The sequence below is a fragment of the Cibotium barometz genome, chromosome 32 (assembly GCF_041138505.1).
Source record: "Cibotium barometz isolate CiBa-2024 chromosome 32, ASM4113850v1, whole genome shotgun sequence".
Classification (NCBI taxonomy): domain Eukaryota; kingdom Viridiplantae; phylum Streptophyta; class Polypodiopsida; order Cyatheales; family Cibotiaceae; genus Cibotium; species Cibotium barometz.
The window spans coordinates 5228948-5243931 of NC_141077.1; the positions used below are offsets into that span (position 1 = coordinate 5228948).

The following is a 14984-nucleotide window of genomic DNA, read 5'->3' on the forward strand; positions in this document are numbered from 1 at the left end:
TGGAATTTTACATATTTTTCAAGATTGTAGGGAATTAAAAAAACGTTCACGAGTGTTCACAATCGTCTTATCTCCAAAATTTCCTGTCAACCACTATTCATAAAGTCATGGCACAATTCTTGGATTTAGTTTTAGTGGGGTATGTATCACAGCCTTGTCCAGGCTGGACACATTTTCTTGTAAAGTCGTACATAGTGTTAAATCCGCCAGATGTGTAGGAACTTGAAATCTTAAAAACAAGTGAATATCAAAATTAATAACAAACACCGCGCTTCTTGTTAATATCAAGCATACGTGTCTTTGATTAGGCAGGCCTGTTAATTATCTGAAGTTAAACACAAAATATTAGGACCCTTACACCATCACCATGCCACTACACACGAGCTCTGGCCCCTGCAACAGCAAAAGCCACTCGCCACGCCTGAAGCACCATCCTTTCCAACCTGCATGCAGCCTTCAAGGCAAAGTCCTGACCTGGCTGAAGCCTAAAGCTTCCCCACCACTTGGCTGTGCCTACATTTTTCTGCTATGCTACAAGCCCTCTAAAGATCAATCAAATATAACAAAAATGTGTTACATGAATCATGATACACGTGGCTATCTTCTTTTCTGGGAGCACACTTCAACAGTTATTATTTGGGAGATAACTAAGGCTTCAAATTATCTGTAGAGCTTTGAGCAGTGCCATTAAAAAAACAGCTTATGCAACTACAATTCTCTAACAGCATGGTAACTATTCTATAAATCAACGAAAACACTGTACAGCCCAAAAAATGTCAACCTTAATAATCATAATCATGGAAGACTACCAAAAGGTAGTCGGGTGTTGTAAAACTCTTTTGCTCATCTAACTGGATACATCAGTGGCATTACCAACTACAGGAAATAGTCAGGTGTCTTGCGGGTAGTGTCAGGCTCGGTTTGCCTTGGAGCAGGCTCAAACTGAAGAAAGGATCTCTGCATCGACTCGTCAATCTCCATAATGGCTGCCATGTTGCCACATCGGTAACAGTAATTTGGAGCACTGAATACAGTGACCACATTCTTATCCTGATGTTGCAAAAGAACAAAGCCCCCCAAAAATCTTTTAGTTTCAATGACATCTTTGAAAACAATCCTACAAATATACACCCCACAACAGCCTATGTGAGATTATGAATCCCTCCCATTAAGAACTAAAACTGGCAAGTAGTTATTGCCATAAACATGTGGAGCATAACAGATAACTATGAATTTTATACTTTCATGCGGATAATAGAAACTTTTGTTACTAACCATTTTTCATTGTATACAGATGGCCTAGCTTGAACTCTCTACAGAGTTCAAGTTGCAGGAATTACATGTAATGGATATTTTGTCATGGATATGGATGTAGCCTGTATGGGAACAATGCAGGGCTAACAATGGGGTGGTGGTTTGGGCCGAAGTTCAAATTGCTCAAAAGAATTTTTTACTTTCATGTGGATAATAGAAACCTTGGTTACTTACCATTTTGCACTGTATACAGATGACCTAGCGTGAACTCCCTACAGAGTTCAAGTTGCAGGAAATACATATAAAGGACGTTTTGTCACAGATATGGATGTAGCCTGTATGGGAAGAATGCGGGGCTAACGATCGGGTGGTGGGTTGGGCCGAAGTTCAAATGGCTCAAAAGATTTTTCTACTTTCATGGGGATGATAGAAACCTTGGTTACGAACCATTTTGCATTCTATGCAGATGACCCAGCGTGAACTCCCTACAGAGTTCAAGTTGCAGGAATTACATGTAAAGAATGTTTTGTCATGGATATGGATGTAGCCTGGATGGGAACAATGTGGGGCTAACGGTGGGGTGGTGGTTTGGGCCAAAGTTCAAATGGCTCAAAAGAATTCTTGGACACACCGGTGGCACGCAGTAGCCATTAACTCCATATGCTAAAATAACTGCAGGCCAACATGCAGCCCAGGTTAGGCTTTACGATTAAAATTGGGACTAGGCATTTCCTTTGGTTTGTCATTGCCCTTCATTCTCCTTCCATACCTTGATCAAACCCCAGCTAATCCTGATTCCTAGCCTTGCTATAAAATACTAACTATATCCTGTGGTCAGTTTATGCTAGTAACATTGTGCTATTATGTCAAGGATCCCTTAGAGCTAAATGTGCAAGCAATTGAACAAAAGATTCCGAACAAACACAACCATTGACAAGTTGAAACCAAAACACAAGCAGAAGTGGTATCACACCTGACACCAGTTAAAACCTTCCATAACTAACTGATGTGCTCGAGAAACCAAACTTAACCCATTTACATGGTTGAACTGTTCAGCAATGTCTTGACCAAATGTGTATCCAGCACCACGAGGTGAGATGCCCCACCCACAACGGTCATCAGGGTCTGACCACAGCAAATCACACATGGGTCCCTCATGTGGCACCTACATCAACAAAGATGTGAAAGGGGATTAGAACTAAATCCAGATTTACAAACAGAAAATAAAGATCACAGCTTCCTTGCCTCTTGGATGCGTTCCAAAGCACGTATATGATCGAGAGTGTCCAAGGAGGGAGAAAGGCCACCATGCAAACAGAAAATCTGAAAGGGAGGTGAATGTAAACGACCACAGAAGATGGTAAATATTTAGAACCTGCAGCAGTTTTGAAAACATCTTTGTTTTACCTGGCTTTCAATGAGTGCTGTAAGAGGTAGATAGTCAAAGAGATCAGTGAAACATTTCCATACATTCGCGTTTCCATACTTTCTAAGGCATTCATCATAGAATCCATAGCTGCAACAGGTAAGTAATCAAATAAGGGCTTGCCCATAAAACTAGCTTTCACGCTCATGACTCCACACTTTTCTTAAGGTTTGTTGATCTCACCTTGATCTCACTTCTTATCCTATAACAATCCAGTAGAAGTACTTCGATAAAATCACCAGATGGATAAGAGCAACTTACACTTGTGTGATTTGCCTGCTCTCATGATTGCCTCGCAATATAGTGATCCTATCCCTATAACGGACCTTTAATGCCACTAGAAGTGTCACAGTCTCAACAGAATAATAGCCTCGATCTGCCATCATCATAAACAATTCAAACCATGCCAACATCAGTTCTGTTCCGCTCTTTTTTCAGCCAAGAAAAGAGCTTGTTACAAAAGATAAGGAAACAAAATTGCATATGCGCAAAGCTCACATACCAAACAAAAGAAAAGTAGAATTGGAAAACCATCATCCCGGTTTTCTTCAAGGTTCTAGACCATTGTTACATACCTTGTGCTAATCCTCAAGATTAGTGACGTAATCTAGTAAGATTAGGGGAGTACTAGGATTAGGAGAAAGCAAGCAAATACCGGTGGCTAAGGTTATTATTATAAATCCATGTGTAATGGCTCTTTATAACAGGATGGTTATTTATAGCAACAGTAGGCACTATATAAGTGAAACATGGGTTATTATTGTCATTACTTCACTATTGATCAGAGTTCGACCAAGACTCCGGCCACGCATGTGGTAGAGCATAGAGGGGCATGCCGAAGGCCTCTATGGAGCAAGCTGGCATGTATCTCTGGGAGTCAAACCTTAGCACTTGGCTCAGAGGTGGTTCAAGGCATAGAACCTACAATTGGGAGACGAGCTAGCCTGCACCCCTCTTAGGGGGTTTGTACAAATCACTTAAGTTTCCTGTTTAGGAGATCCATGGGGTTGTAACACTTGGTATCAGAGTGACCTAAATGCAAAAGGTATTGCAATGCACGGAAGGTCTCAGCAAGCTTTTCTGTTTTGCTTTCCATGGATTCGCAAGAACCAGATATTCTCTACAATTTTGTGCCAAGGCTGATTTGATGCATACTCATTGAAAGTATCTCTACATCATGCCTAAGTTTTTATCTCATGAAAAAGTTTATGCTTTTTAGGGTTCTGCTGACATGTTAGGGGGGGAAGATCTGAGAACCACACCTTGAGATGCGCAGAGAACCCTTACGAAACCCTATTTTTTTCCCTCTGATTTAACACCCTGAGGGGCTGCGATTTTATATTCATATGATAACCCTTGACATGTTTGGCAAACATGCAAGTAAGGGGTTGGGCTTTGAGCCCTGAAATCTGTAGCGAAAGGCTGGTTGCAACCTATGCAAGAAGAGGTGTGTGGGCAGCAGACGGATTTCATGTGTAGAAAAGCACGAGAGCCTGGCTTCCTACACAACTATAGCAAGCAGGTATGCACAGCAGATATTCAATGAAAGAAAGTGCAGGGCGGCGAGCAGAAAGGCCGTCAGAACACGGCCACAAAGAGGTGGTCAGGGAAGCATCCGGTATCCACAGATGCATGTGAGTACAGATGGCAGGATGCTGTGCGCTGACTGAGCAGGCCACCATGAGGGGAGAAAGTGGAAGTCCTTATTTTTGAAGCTTTCCGAAAAGAGTTAAAACATAAGAGAGTTAAAGGGGAAAGCATATGTGCTGTTTTTTTTTTTTTAAGGAAACCTTCTAAATAGGGCAGGTTAGGTTGACTCCTTTGTTCAAGCGTGGGACAAAAGTGCTGGGAGGCAGATTTCGCACCCCTCCTCTTGTTACTTGTACACAGAACAAGGGTAAGTTTTTTCCCCTCGCAATTATTCTCAGATTTTCACGCTTAACTCTATTTGTTCCTCTCACTTTTTTGTGATTTCCAAAATCAGCATGTATTTTATTATGATGTTGTAGGAGCAGAAAGATCCCTTTTGAGAATAAGATAGGCACTTGGGTTCGGCATTTGTAGTCACGATGGGAGCACTTGTTTACTGTGGCACCTCCTTTCACCTCTCAGGCATCTATGGGTGAGAAGGAGCAAACACAAGGGGAAGGCAAGCATTGGCAGACATTATGTTTTTATAGCAAAGGCCAATGAGAAAGCTAGGTTCGCTTCTTGTTGGATGTAGGGTTTAACCGTTTATGGTGCATCTCCACTTGTGAGACTCCTTGAGGAGACATTGGAGAGCATACATAAGTGTTATATTCATGGGCATGTGAACAGTCTCTTAATTAAGTGTAAGGTTAGTGCGCATGCACTTTGAGGCTTGGTCCAGTGCCTATATAAAGGAACCTCCTATAACATTATTTATAGGTGCAATCAAGCTGAAGCAAGTTCCCTTGTGCTTTCTCTCTCTCGTGCAAGAGTGTGAGTGTTAAGTGTTTTTCTCTCCCCCCCCTTCTCTGTTGGTAAGGAAAAACACACAAATTGTAGATTCTTATTCACATGGTGATTCACAGACAAGAAGAACACGATAGTTATTGCAAACTATTACATATCATCTTTTTTCTTGTTACAAGATAGTTTTACTTCACGTGAACATATGTGACCTTTGACGTCACCGACTCAAGTACTCTTGCATCCTTTAATATCACTCACACGCTTACAATATATTTTTTACATTCTCTCCCATTGACTGTATGTTTTCTAACATGGTATCAGAGCTTTGGCTTTGAGCAGTCTCAGTGTGTGTTGCTACTCTTTAACGCAAAGAATCACTCCTATTCATCTCGTGCTGCTGCTGCAAACGCACGTGGAGCTCTGCACGTGCAGTCCTACTGCAATTCATGTGAGTTCTTTCTTGGTTTGCTGCTGTTGGCCCCTTGTTGGAGTTGCATTTTTGCTGCCATAGCAAAGTTGATTGTGGGCACAGCCATAGGGAGCATGGGTGAAGTCGTGTGATACTGTTCTTCATCATGTGGAGCTGAAAACGCAAAGGCATATGCTGCTTTTTATCTCATGGAGTGACGATTATTGGATATCACAAGATCACACATGGAGCTATGGAGGATGAAATATCATCATCATAGTGGAGTGTGTGTGAGTAGGAGATGATGCTTAAGGGGAAGAGGAGATGGACCTCAAGCCATGGTAATGAAGTACAAAGGTTAGAGAGAGAGAGAGAGAGAGAGAGAGAGAGAGAGGCAATTGCATCCCTCTTGTGCTAGAGAGAATATTGTGAGGCTTGAAAATTCATTGGGAGAGATGATTTCAGAGCCTCATAGCATCATTGATTTGTGTGTTCAGTATTACCAGGAGCTTTTGGGCACTCCTGATATGCTATCTAATGATGTTCATCGAGCACGCGCTAGTATTCTAGCATTGGTGCAACATCAAGTGTCTTTGGACTCGGCCAACATTTTAGATGCCAATATTACAGAGCGGGAGGTTGGCTTTGTGCTTGCTCATTCGCCCAAAGACAAGAGCGCAGGTTGGGATGGCATTACTAATGAATTGTTTTCTAAGTATGCGGATCAGTTGACGGGTCCATTGACATCCATTTGTCAGGAGATATGGCAATCTGGAGCTATGCCTGATTCTTCGAAAGTGGGGGTGATTCGGTTGTTGCCAAAGGTGCCTTCTCCCTTTGCTTTGAAACACTGGAGGCCTATCTCTTTGATGGGTTGGCAAACATCCCTTTTCTCTAAAGTCTTGGCACACAGATTGCACAAATTTCTGCCGGACTTGATAAACCTGCTCAATATGGGTTTATAAAGGGGTGCAATATCTTGCATAATATCCTTAATGTTCAAATAGGCATTGATTATGCAAGGAAAACAAAGCAGAAGGTGGTGATGGTTCAGATTGAATTTGGAGAAAGCCTTTGATCATGTCAGTTGGTCTTCCCTTGCTGAATTGATACATTCTATGGGTTTTAGGCCACGTATGTCTCATTTGATCTACACTCTCAGCCATGGATCTCACTCTCAGATTATGATGAATGGTGGAGTTACGTCCCCAGTGTCCCTTACTCGCTCTCTACGGCAAGGATGTCCGTTGAGCCCTTTGCTTTTTGCTTTGGTTACCCATCCCATGCTTACTTTGCTTACTCAGTTGGCTCAAGAGGGGGAGGTGGTTGGGCTAACTTTGCCTTCGGGTCAGCAATTGGTAGGTCAAGCACTAGCTAATGATTCATTTATGTTTCTTAAAGCCAACAAAGCCAACTTTGAGAAGGATTGGTCTTTGTTTGCGAAAGCTTATGGGTTGCATATAAATATCCAGAAGTCAGTCCTTCTTAGTTGCACACAGAGAGATTTGGTTGGCAAGGTCATGTTCCATGTTGCCGTGTGGGACCATTGTACATCACTTGGGCTATCCTATCGCGGTGGATGTCACCAACAAACAACTTTTAGAATGGATCTCAGGCTATATTGGAGATAAGTTTGTGTACTAGAAGTCTCACGATGGTCGTTTCACACCCAGCTGAAAGTGGCACAGGTCATTATGCTAGCTATGCTTTCTTATTTCTTGCCCTTACTTCTTTGGTCTCGAAAGGCTTTGATAGCTCTTACCCAGCCGCTTCGATTCATGTTGTGGAAAAAGAAAGGTAATAATCCAGGGTTGACTTGGGTTTCATGGAAGCATATTACGACCCCGAAGAGATTGGGAGAGGAAGCTCTGTTGGATGTTTGGGTACACCTTGCTCGTAGGTGGACTTTACTTCAGGCTATGTGTGTTGATTCCAAGCCATGGATAAGACATGACTGTTGTTTTTTTGAAGGATGTGGGTATTGTGCATCATGGGAAGACTGTTGCATCTTGCTGGGATGTTCTAAATGCTTCACAATCAAATCATGACAGGAGTGTTATGGTTCACTTCTTGGAGACCTCCAGATTCTCATATGAGAACTCCTTGCTTGCAGACGTGTTGGCCACCTCTTGTGTGATTACTTGGCCAAAGAAGAAAAATTGTAGACAGCAATTCAATCATATGGCCAGAGAAAAATAATTGTAGATGGCAATTCAATCATATGGTCAAAGAAAAATAATTGTAGACGGCAATTCAATCGTATGGCGAGACTCGGTGTTGTGAGGATATCTGATACTTGTTGCCTACGCAGCTATGAATGATATCATTCCGTCATGCTCGTCATAGATTTCGTGTCACCCGAGGTTACAAGTGTATTTGGTTGCAGTTGCAAGTGCAGTTCTTGGGGCGCCTTCCTAGGATGGATTCTTCTCATGCATGGGATGATTGGGTGTTATGGAATGTTAAGAAAACGGCCTCATGGTGGAAGCGCATCCTATTCTATGGTTGGCATTCCAAGCTTCCTTTTCAGGGAAAAGTGTTTATTTGGCAAGTCATGGTTGGAGGCCTCCCTTTGGCCATTGCCCTTCGGCGTCGGAGACTTTCGAATGGCGATTGTTTCTTCTGCCAGACTTGTCCAGAATCTAGTCGATACAGGTTTATTTCTTGCCCGATGGCTGGCCAGATATGGGAGTTCATCTCTTCAGTGTGGCAAATGGTGACTAGACACACTTTGTCACTCAGGCAGTGGGTATTTGGACATGATCAGGCTGGGGGGAACAATGAGCAACATGAGGTCTTCTTTGTTTTCTTTCGATGGTCGGGTCTTTGGCATAATTGGCTCATGCGAAATGTTTTCATCTTTGATTCACAATCAAGGGTGAAAGGTCATGTCCAGCGCGTTCAAGGTCTATTGTTTTGGCAAGTTTCTTCTTTGATCGATGCACATGTTATCACCAGGGCGCAAGCTGACCCCTAGTTACATGCTCTTCGTACGGTGGGCATACCTCTTGTGGCCTTTTAGTGTGTACGGTCTGAAGGCCTCTATGGACATGTCTGTATAGCTAGTCATGCGACCTTTGCTTGTATTACATTTTCGTAATCTAATCAACCAACCATACGAAAAAAAAAAAGAGAGAGAGAAGCAGTAGAGCTCAAGTATGAGAGAGAGATTGCACAATTTGAATGGTACTCATAATGTGTGAATGAAGAACCCAAGTACATGCTTTTATAGACACTGAGCCTTATCTTTTGACCCTAAATAAGAGGGTGTTCACACCAGTAACTAAGGACACTTGACTAGACTCTATATATGTACATATATACCTTCATACGATCAGAAAAATCTGAGCTTACGAATTGAGAGATTTGAGAAAGAAATAATAGTGAAGAAGGACAAAGACAAAAACAAAGCATTTGAAAGATCAAAAATAAATAATCTAACAAACCTAGCTACTAACTCCGAAATACCCAACAAATCCCCCTTCAGAGTGATGGTAAAGTTGCATGGATAACTGAAACCAGCCTCTCGTAGAAACCAAAGTGCGGTAGACTAGCAGTCACCTATCCAAATGTAGTCCAGACAATTAACAAATAAACAAGAGCTAGAATGCTCCAAAACAAAAAAGAGAACGACACCTGTTGGCCTCAAAGCTTGGCGCCCCTTTTGGTATTTCTTTATTCAATTTCAATGGAAAAGCTTAACTGAGTACAACAAAGCCAGTCAAGGAAAAGAAACCTGCATGTCCAATCTGGCAACCCTCGAGACCTCTTAGCATAGAGGATACACATACAGATCTGTGTCCCACAAAAGCAACACACTGCTGTCTCCTCTAATCAACCAAGACAATGCAACAGGGAAGCCTTGAGCACGCATCTGGCTGTTCCATGATCATAGCCTCAAACTCAGCCAAAGAACAAATCCACCGTCTAACTCTGTTTCAACCCTTCAACCTGCCACACCCCTCCTCTCACAAAGGGCCAGAAGAAACAACTCTGAAGCAGTCGTAAGCCAGTGGAAAGAGAGAGAAAGATATTCAGCAGACTCACTGATGTCCCTCAGTCCAATCGTCCTCAAAAACACCAACCCTGAGAGTATTGAGTATGCTGTCCTCAAATTGCAGCCACCCGCCTTTGCCCTCCAGAGCTCACACGAGGGGAAGAGAAGGAGAGAGAGAGAGAGAGAGAGAGAGAGAGAGAGAGAGAGAGAGAGAGAGAGAGAGAGGGAAAAAGAAGGATTCAGGTTGCGCCTGCTGTCTTGTCAACCGCTTGTACTAGTTGTCCCGCACCAGCCGACCTGCGCCAGCTGCCCTGTACAATTCTACACCAGCCAGCCTGCACCACCTGTACCCGCCTATACCAATCGCCCTGCAACCGCCTGTGCTTTGCCAGATAGCTTGCAACAACCGCTTGTACCAGCTAACCTGTAGTAACCGCCTGTATGAAACGCCGCCTGTACCAGCTGGCCTGCACCAACCTGTACCTGCCGACCTGTACCAGCCGACCTGCAAAAACTGCTGTTCTGTACGGCTCCCCTTCAGGCGACCTGTACCAGCCGACCTGCACGTCCTCTTCTCCATGCAACCAGCCACCTCTCTTTTCCAAAAGCAAGAGAGAGGGATAGAGAGGGAGACGTGTACTCTAAAAGTGGAGTATCCCCCCCCTCCATAATTATCCTAGTGGCCCTTAAAGTTATTAGAACTCTCCTAGGGGCCACTTATGGTTTTTAAAACTTTCTAAGGGCCACCCAAGGTTATAAACCTTATGAAGTTTAATCCCTTGGTCCCCCTTCACGCTTGGGGTTGTCCACACATGTTACCTTTTTGTCCGGACACCCAAATATGAATCTTTAAAAATTTATCTTGCTCACCGACCACCATGCTCACACTTATGCTGCACCCATTTCACAGTGTCATGACATACCCCCCTCTTGAAAAATGACAAGCGTCCTCGATTGCAATCTGGTGATACAGCAAGACATCCAAAGCGAAAAGTACAATATGGCAAGATCAGCGTCCCAATCTCTCTAAGCCATGCATATGTAGCAACATTCACTGCAAACCAATGGTGTAGTAATAATCCAAGTTATAGCTTTATGCAATAGTCACGCACTTCCTTGGGCAGCCCACAACAATACTTCTCAACCTGCTCAGACAAAGGCACTGCACGATAAGAAGTAACTGGGAGTAAAGCTTCCCAAAACTTCTTATTATAATCCTCAAGATTTTCACACTTCGATGCATCCAACTTGTGCCATGCTGTCATTACATCCACCTCAAAAGTAGATGTGAGCCACACGGAAGAGAACACCTGGAGTGGACCACCACTGCAGCCACCACTGCAGTGCATTGCCCTTGAGAAAAGTCGCAGCTTTTCTCACCTTAGAGGATTCCGTGTAATTTCCACCAGAAAAAGCAGCATCAAACTGCTATAAAAAGGTAAGTGCCTTTAGCTTGTCTTTGGCCCCGCTGAACGTGTCAAATTTCACTGCAGCTCCCCCTTCCTTATAATCCTTCGCCTTACCCATAGGCGTTAGATTATCGTAAGGAAGTGGCTTCACAAGATTGCTACCCCTACCATACATTCCTCCCATGTTTCCAAACATACCACTATGCATACCGGGCTACATACCCCCATACATGTTTCCTTGCATTCCTGGCTGCATGCCCCCATACATATTCCCTTGCATTCCGGACTGCATACCACCATACATATTGCCTTGCATACCAGGCTGAAAATTAGCTCCAAAATTCCCTTGCATACCCATGCCTCCCTGAGGGTATCCCCAGTCATAGATTGGAATACAGAGCCACCACCAAAATAGCCTGGATGCATAGACTGCTGCGGAATAGGTGGCTGTCCGAAAAAGGAACTCTGTGAGTTTGCACCAAAAGTATTTTGCATGTTCGGAAACTGTCCAAAAGAAGAATCATGTGGAAAGGCACCACTATTGCCCTGAGGTGGGTTTCTAGAACACACTTTCTTCTTCTTCTTCTTCTTCTTCTTAGGCTCAGAACGGACTCTCATAAATTCAGCAAACTTCTCACTTTGAGTGAGCTGCATAAACACATCAATTACCCCTGCCAAACCAGCTTTAAACTGAGCATCATCTTCCTCTTTACTAGGCATGTCTTCTGCCTGCATTACATCCTCATAACATGCATCTTCTGCAGCCTGTTCTCCTGCAAGAATAGGAGAGGTCTCTTGCTCTTCCTCTTCATCATAAAAATATTCATCTTCTGTGTCTGACATGTTGCTGAAATTTTAAGCAATGGCTTTCCTGGAGACAACCACGAGCTCAACCCCTTAAGAAAGTTGATGATGGGTCCCGGCAACGGAACCTTGAAACCGGCCTCTAGTAGAAACCAAAGTGCGGTAGACTAGCAGTCACTTATCCAGTTGTAGTCCAGACAATTAACAAATAAACAAGAGCTAGAATGCTCCAAAACAAAAAAGAGAACGACACCTGTTGGCCCCAAAGCTTGGCGCCCCTTTCGGTATTTCTTTATTCAATTTCAATGGAAAAGCTTAACTGAGTACAACAAAGCCAGTCAAGGAAAAGAAACCTGCATGTCCAATCTGGCAACCCTCGAGACCTCTTAGCATAGAGGATACACATACAGATCTGTGTCCCACAAAAGCAACACACTGCTGTCTCCTCTAATGCAACAGAAAAGCCGCATCTGGCTGTTCCATGATCATAGCCTCAAACTCAGCCAAAGAACAAATCCACCATCTAACTCTGTTTCCACTCTTCAAACTGCCACACCCCTCCTCTCACAAAGGGCCAGAAGAAACAATTCTAAAGCAGTCGTAAGCCAGTGGAAAGAGAGAGAAAGATATTCAGCAGATTCACTGTTGTCCCTCAATCTAATCCTCCTCAAAAACACCAGTCCTGAGAGTATTGAGTATGCTGTCCTGAAATTGCAGTCACACGCCTTTGCCCTCCAGAGCTCACACGAGGGGAAGAGAAGAAGAGAGAGAGAGAGAGAGAGAGAAAAAGAAGGATTCGGGCTGCGCCTGCTGTCCTGTCAACCGCTTGTACTAGTTGTCCCGCACCAGCTGTCCTGTACAGACTTGCACTAGCCGACCTGTGCCAGCTGCCTTCTACAGTTCTGCACCAGCCGACCTGCACCAACCGTCCAGCAACCGCCTGTACCTGCTAGCCTGCACCGCCTGTACCAGTCGCCTTGCAGCCGCCTGTATGAAACACCACCTGTACCAACTGGCTTGCACCGACCTGCACCAGCCTGTACCTGCTAACCTATACCAACCAACCTGCAGCTGCTGTTCTGTACGGCTCCCCTTCAGGTGACCTGTACCAGCCGACCTGCATAGCCTCTTCTCCACACAACCAGCCGCCTCTCTTTTCCAAAAGCAAGAGAGAGGGGTAGAGAGGGAGGCATGTCCTCTTCTCCACGCAACCAGCCGCCTCTCTTTTCCAAAAGCAAGAGAGAGGGGTAGAGAGGGAGGCATGTACTCTAAAAGTGGAGTAGCCCCCCCTCCATAATTATCCTAGTGGCCCTTAAAGTTATTAGAACTCTCCTAGGGGCCACTTATGGTTTTTAAAACTTTCTAAGGGCCACCCAAGGTTATAAACCTTATGAAGTTTAATCCCTTGGTCCCCCTTCACACTTGGGGTTGTCCACACATGTTACCTTTTGTCCGGACACCCAAGTATGAATCTTTAAAAATTTATCTTGCTCACCGACCTACTGCACCCATTTCACAGGGTCATGACAATAACCTTCAATAGTCTCGTACACCAACACAAGCAAAGACAAGACATGGACCCCACAAAACTGACTCAGAGGCTAATGAACATGGCTTAGAGGTTCATAAAGCATGGCTCAGTGCAAAGAACTCAAAGGTCTTGCAAGTCCTACCCAGGGACAAAGACACCCCACACACCCCCCCACAGCCCCCCGCGCGGGCGGTGAATGATGGAGAGAAGCCTTTTATAGAAACAAGGCATTACATAATCCAAAAAGGATTTTATCTCAAAGGGTAAATTTTAGGATATGACTGATTTTCACCTTGTTGCACATGAGCTAACTATTGCAGAAGCCGGTGGAGCAGAGGAGCATGACAAAGAGGTCTCAACGTATATAACATGACAGAGAGGTTGCTTAAACATGAATGTTTGTAACCTTAGAAGACTACCAAGTTTTGAAACATTAGAGTTATGAGGTTTGAGGCTTGAGCTATGGCTGACAAGAGAAAAAGAAATGAGGATGGCGAGGATAGAGGCCATTGGAGAACAACGGGCAGAAGAGAGGCGGCTGGTGGCACTGCAGGGAACTGCACTGGCATTGGTGGCCTACTGGGCACTAGCGCCGCCAACTGGCAGTCGGGGAAGGAACAATTCAATTCCTAGAGGAAAAAAAATTTACATTGTCATCATCATCAACGTGTTGTAGACATAGTAATTGCCTTTAAAAAAGACACACAGCCAAGGCTGACTGCAGATGTCATGTGCACCCTGCACTGGGGTACACAGTGACACACTGGCATGAGCATCAGTGCAACATTTGTACAGAAGTAGAACCTTTTTAGGATTATTTGTCGTACGTCGTGACCCCATTGTGAGCCCTCAGTCCAGGGACAATCAGACACAAACTACGTAGGTTAGTCTCTGAGCCTTAAAGGTCACTCAGATGTCAGTCCTCTTAACCCACTTGGAGAGAAAGCATCATTCAGAAGCATGTCGTTGTCAACCTTAGCATTAGATGCATGTAGGCATGTTTAGGTTCATTCACATAGAAGGGGCCAGCCCTAAGGCAAGCCCCAACTTGGGCTAGCCTTTGCAAAAGGCATCCAAGCCTTTGCCAAGCAGTCAGCAAAGCCCCTTGGTGGCTTTTGTGCCCGCCAGCAGCCAAACTAGGCCTACAGCCCGACCAGCATAATGTGGGCAGCCGACAGGTATAGCAGCACCCGACCAGGCATTACGTGCTGCCGACTGGCATTATCCAGTCGTGGGAAACTTTTACAGCAGCCGACTGATAATTACAGTCAGTCGTGGGATTTTTAATCAGCCGACAGCGCTCTAAGGCAGCCGACTGCAGTCCAAAGGCAGTATATAAACATGGCCTCAGTCCCACACAAAAACCATTCAGGTATTCACCAAAGTACATAAATTTTGCAGCATCCTATCAACTCCAGGCAACAAGGAAGCTCCTCTTCACATTCAGCCAGCATATGTGCAGTCCTACAGCTATCTGGACTTGCATCAGTGGCCAGAAGAGTCTTCAGCAAAGCCTCAGACTAGGTGGATACTTAGCTGACGTACGGTCTTCCTCGTCCTGCGTTGGGCATTCATATCACTTGTACTCAGCATTGTACAGCATTTCTCCAAATAATAATATAAGCCCTTTAGTGGGTGTTGGGACCCAATACTGTGTCGTCTTCTACATTCTCATTCTCTGCTCTCTCTCTACTCTCTAAAGTTGATGCTAAAGATTC

The 14984-nt window shown here is 44.3% G+C and overlaps 1 protein-coding gene across 2 annotated transcripts in view; it reads right to left on the reverse strand.

Annotated features, from left to right (window-relative positions):
- Positions 1-573: 573 nt before the first annotated feature.
- LOC147619756 (serine/threonine-protein phosphatase PP2A-2 catalytic subunit) overlaps positions 574-14984 on the reverse strand; it is a 59161-nt gene continuing 44750 nt past the window's right edge. The window contains exons 2-6 of one of the 2 annotated variants that reach the window (XM_086825587.1): positions 2942-3056; positions 2662-2770; positions 2500-2577; positions 2294-2419; positions 574-1050 (exon numbers count right to left, since the gene is read on the reverse strand). In XM_086825587.1, the coding sequence (XP_086681713.1) occupies positions 877-1050; positions 2294-2419; positions 2500-2577; positions 2662-2770; positions 2942-3056 (602 nt within the window). In that variant the 3' untranslated portion in view covers positions 574-876. Of the gene's footprint in view, positions 1051-2227; positions 2420-2499; positions 2578-2661; positions 2771-2941; positions 3057-14984 lie in introns of both variants that reach the window. The other variant, XM_086825586.1, reaches the window with a different exon arrangement.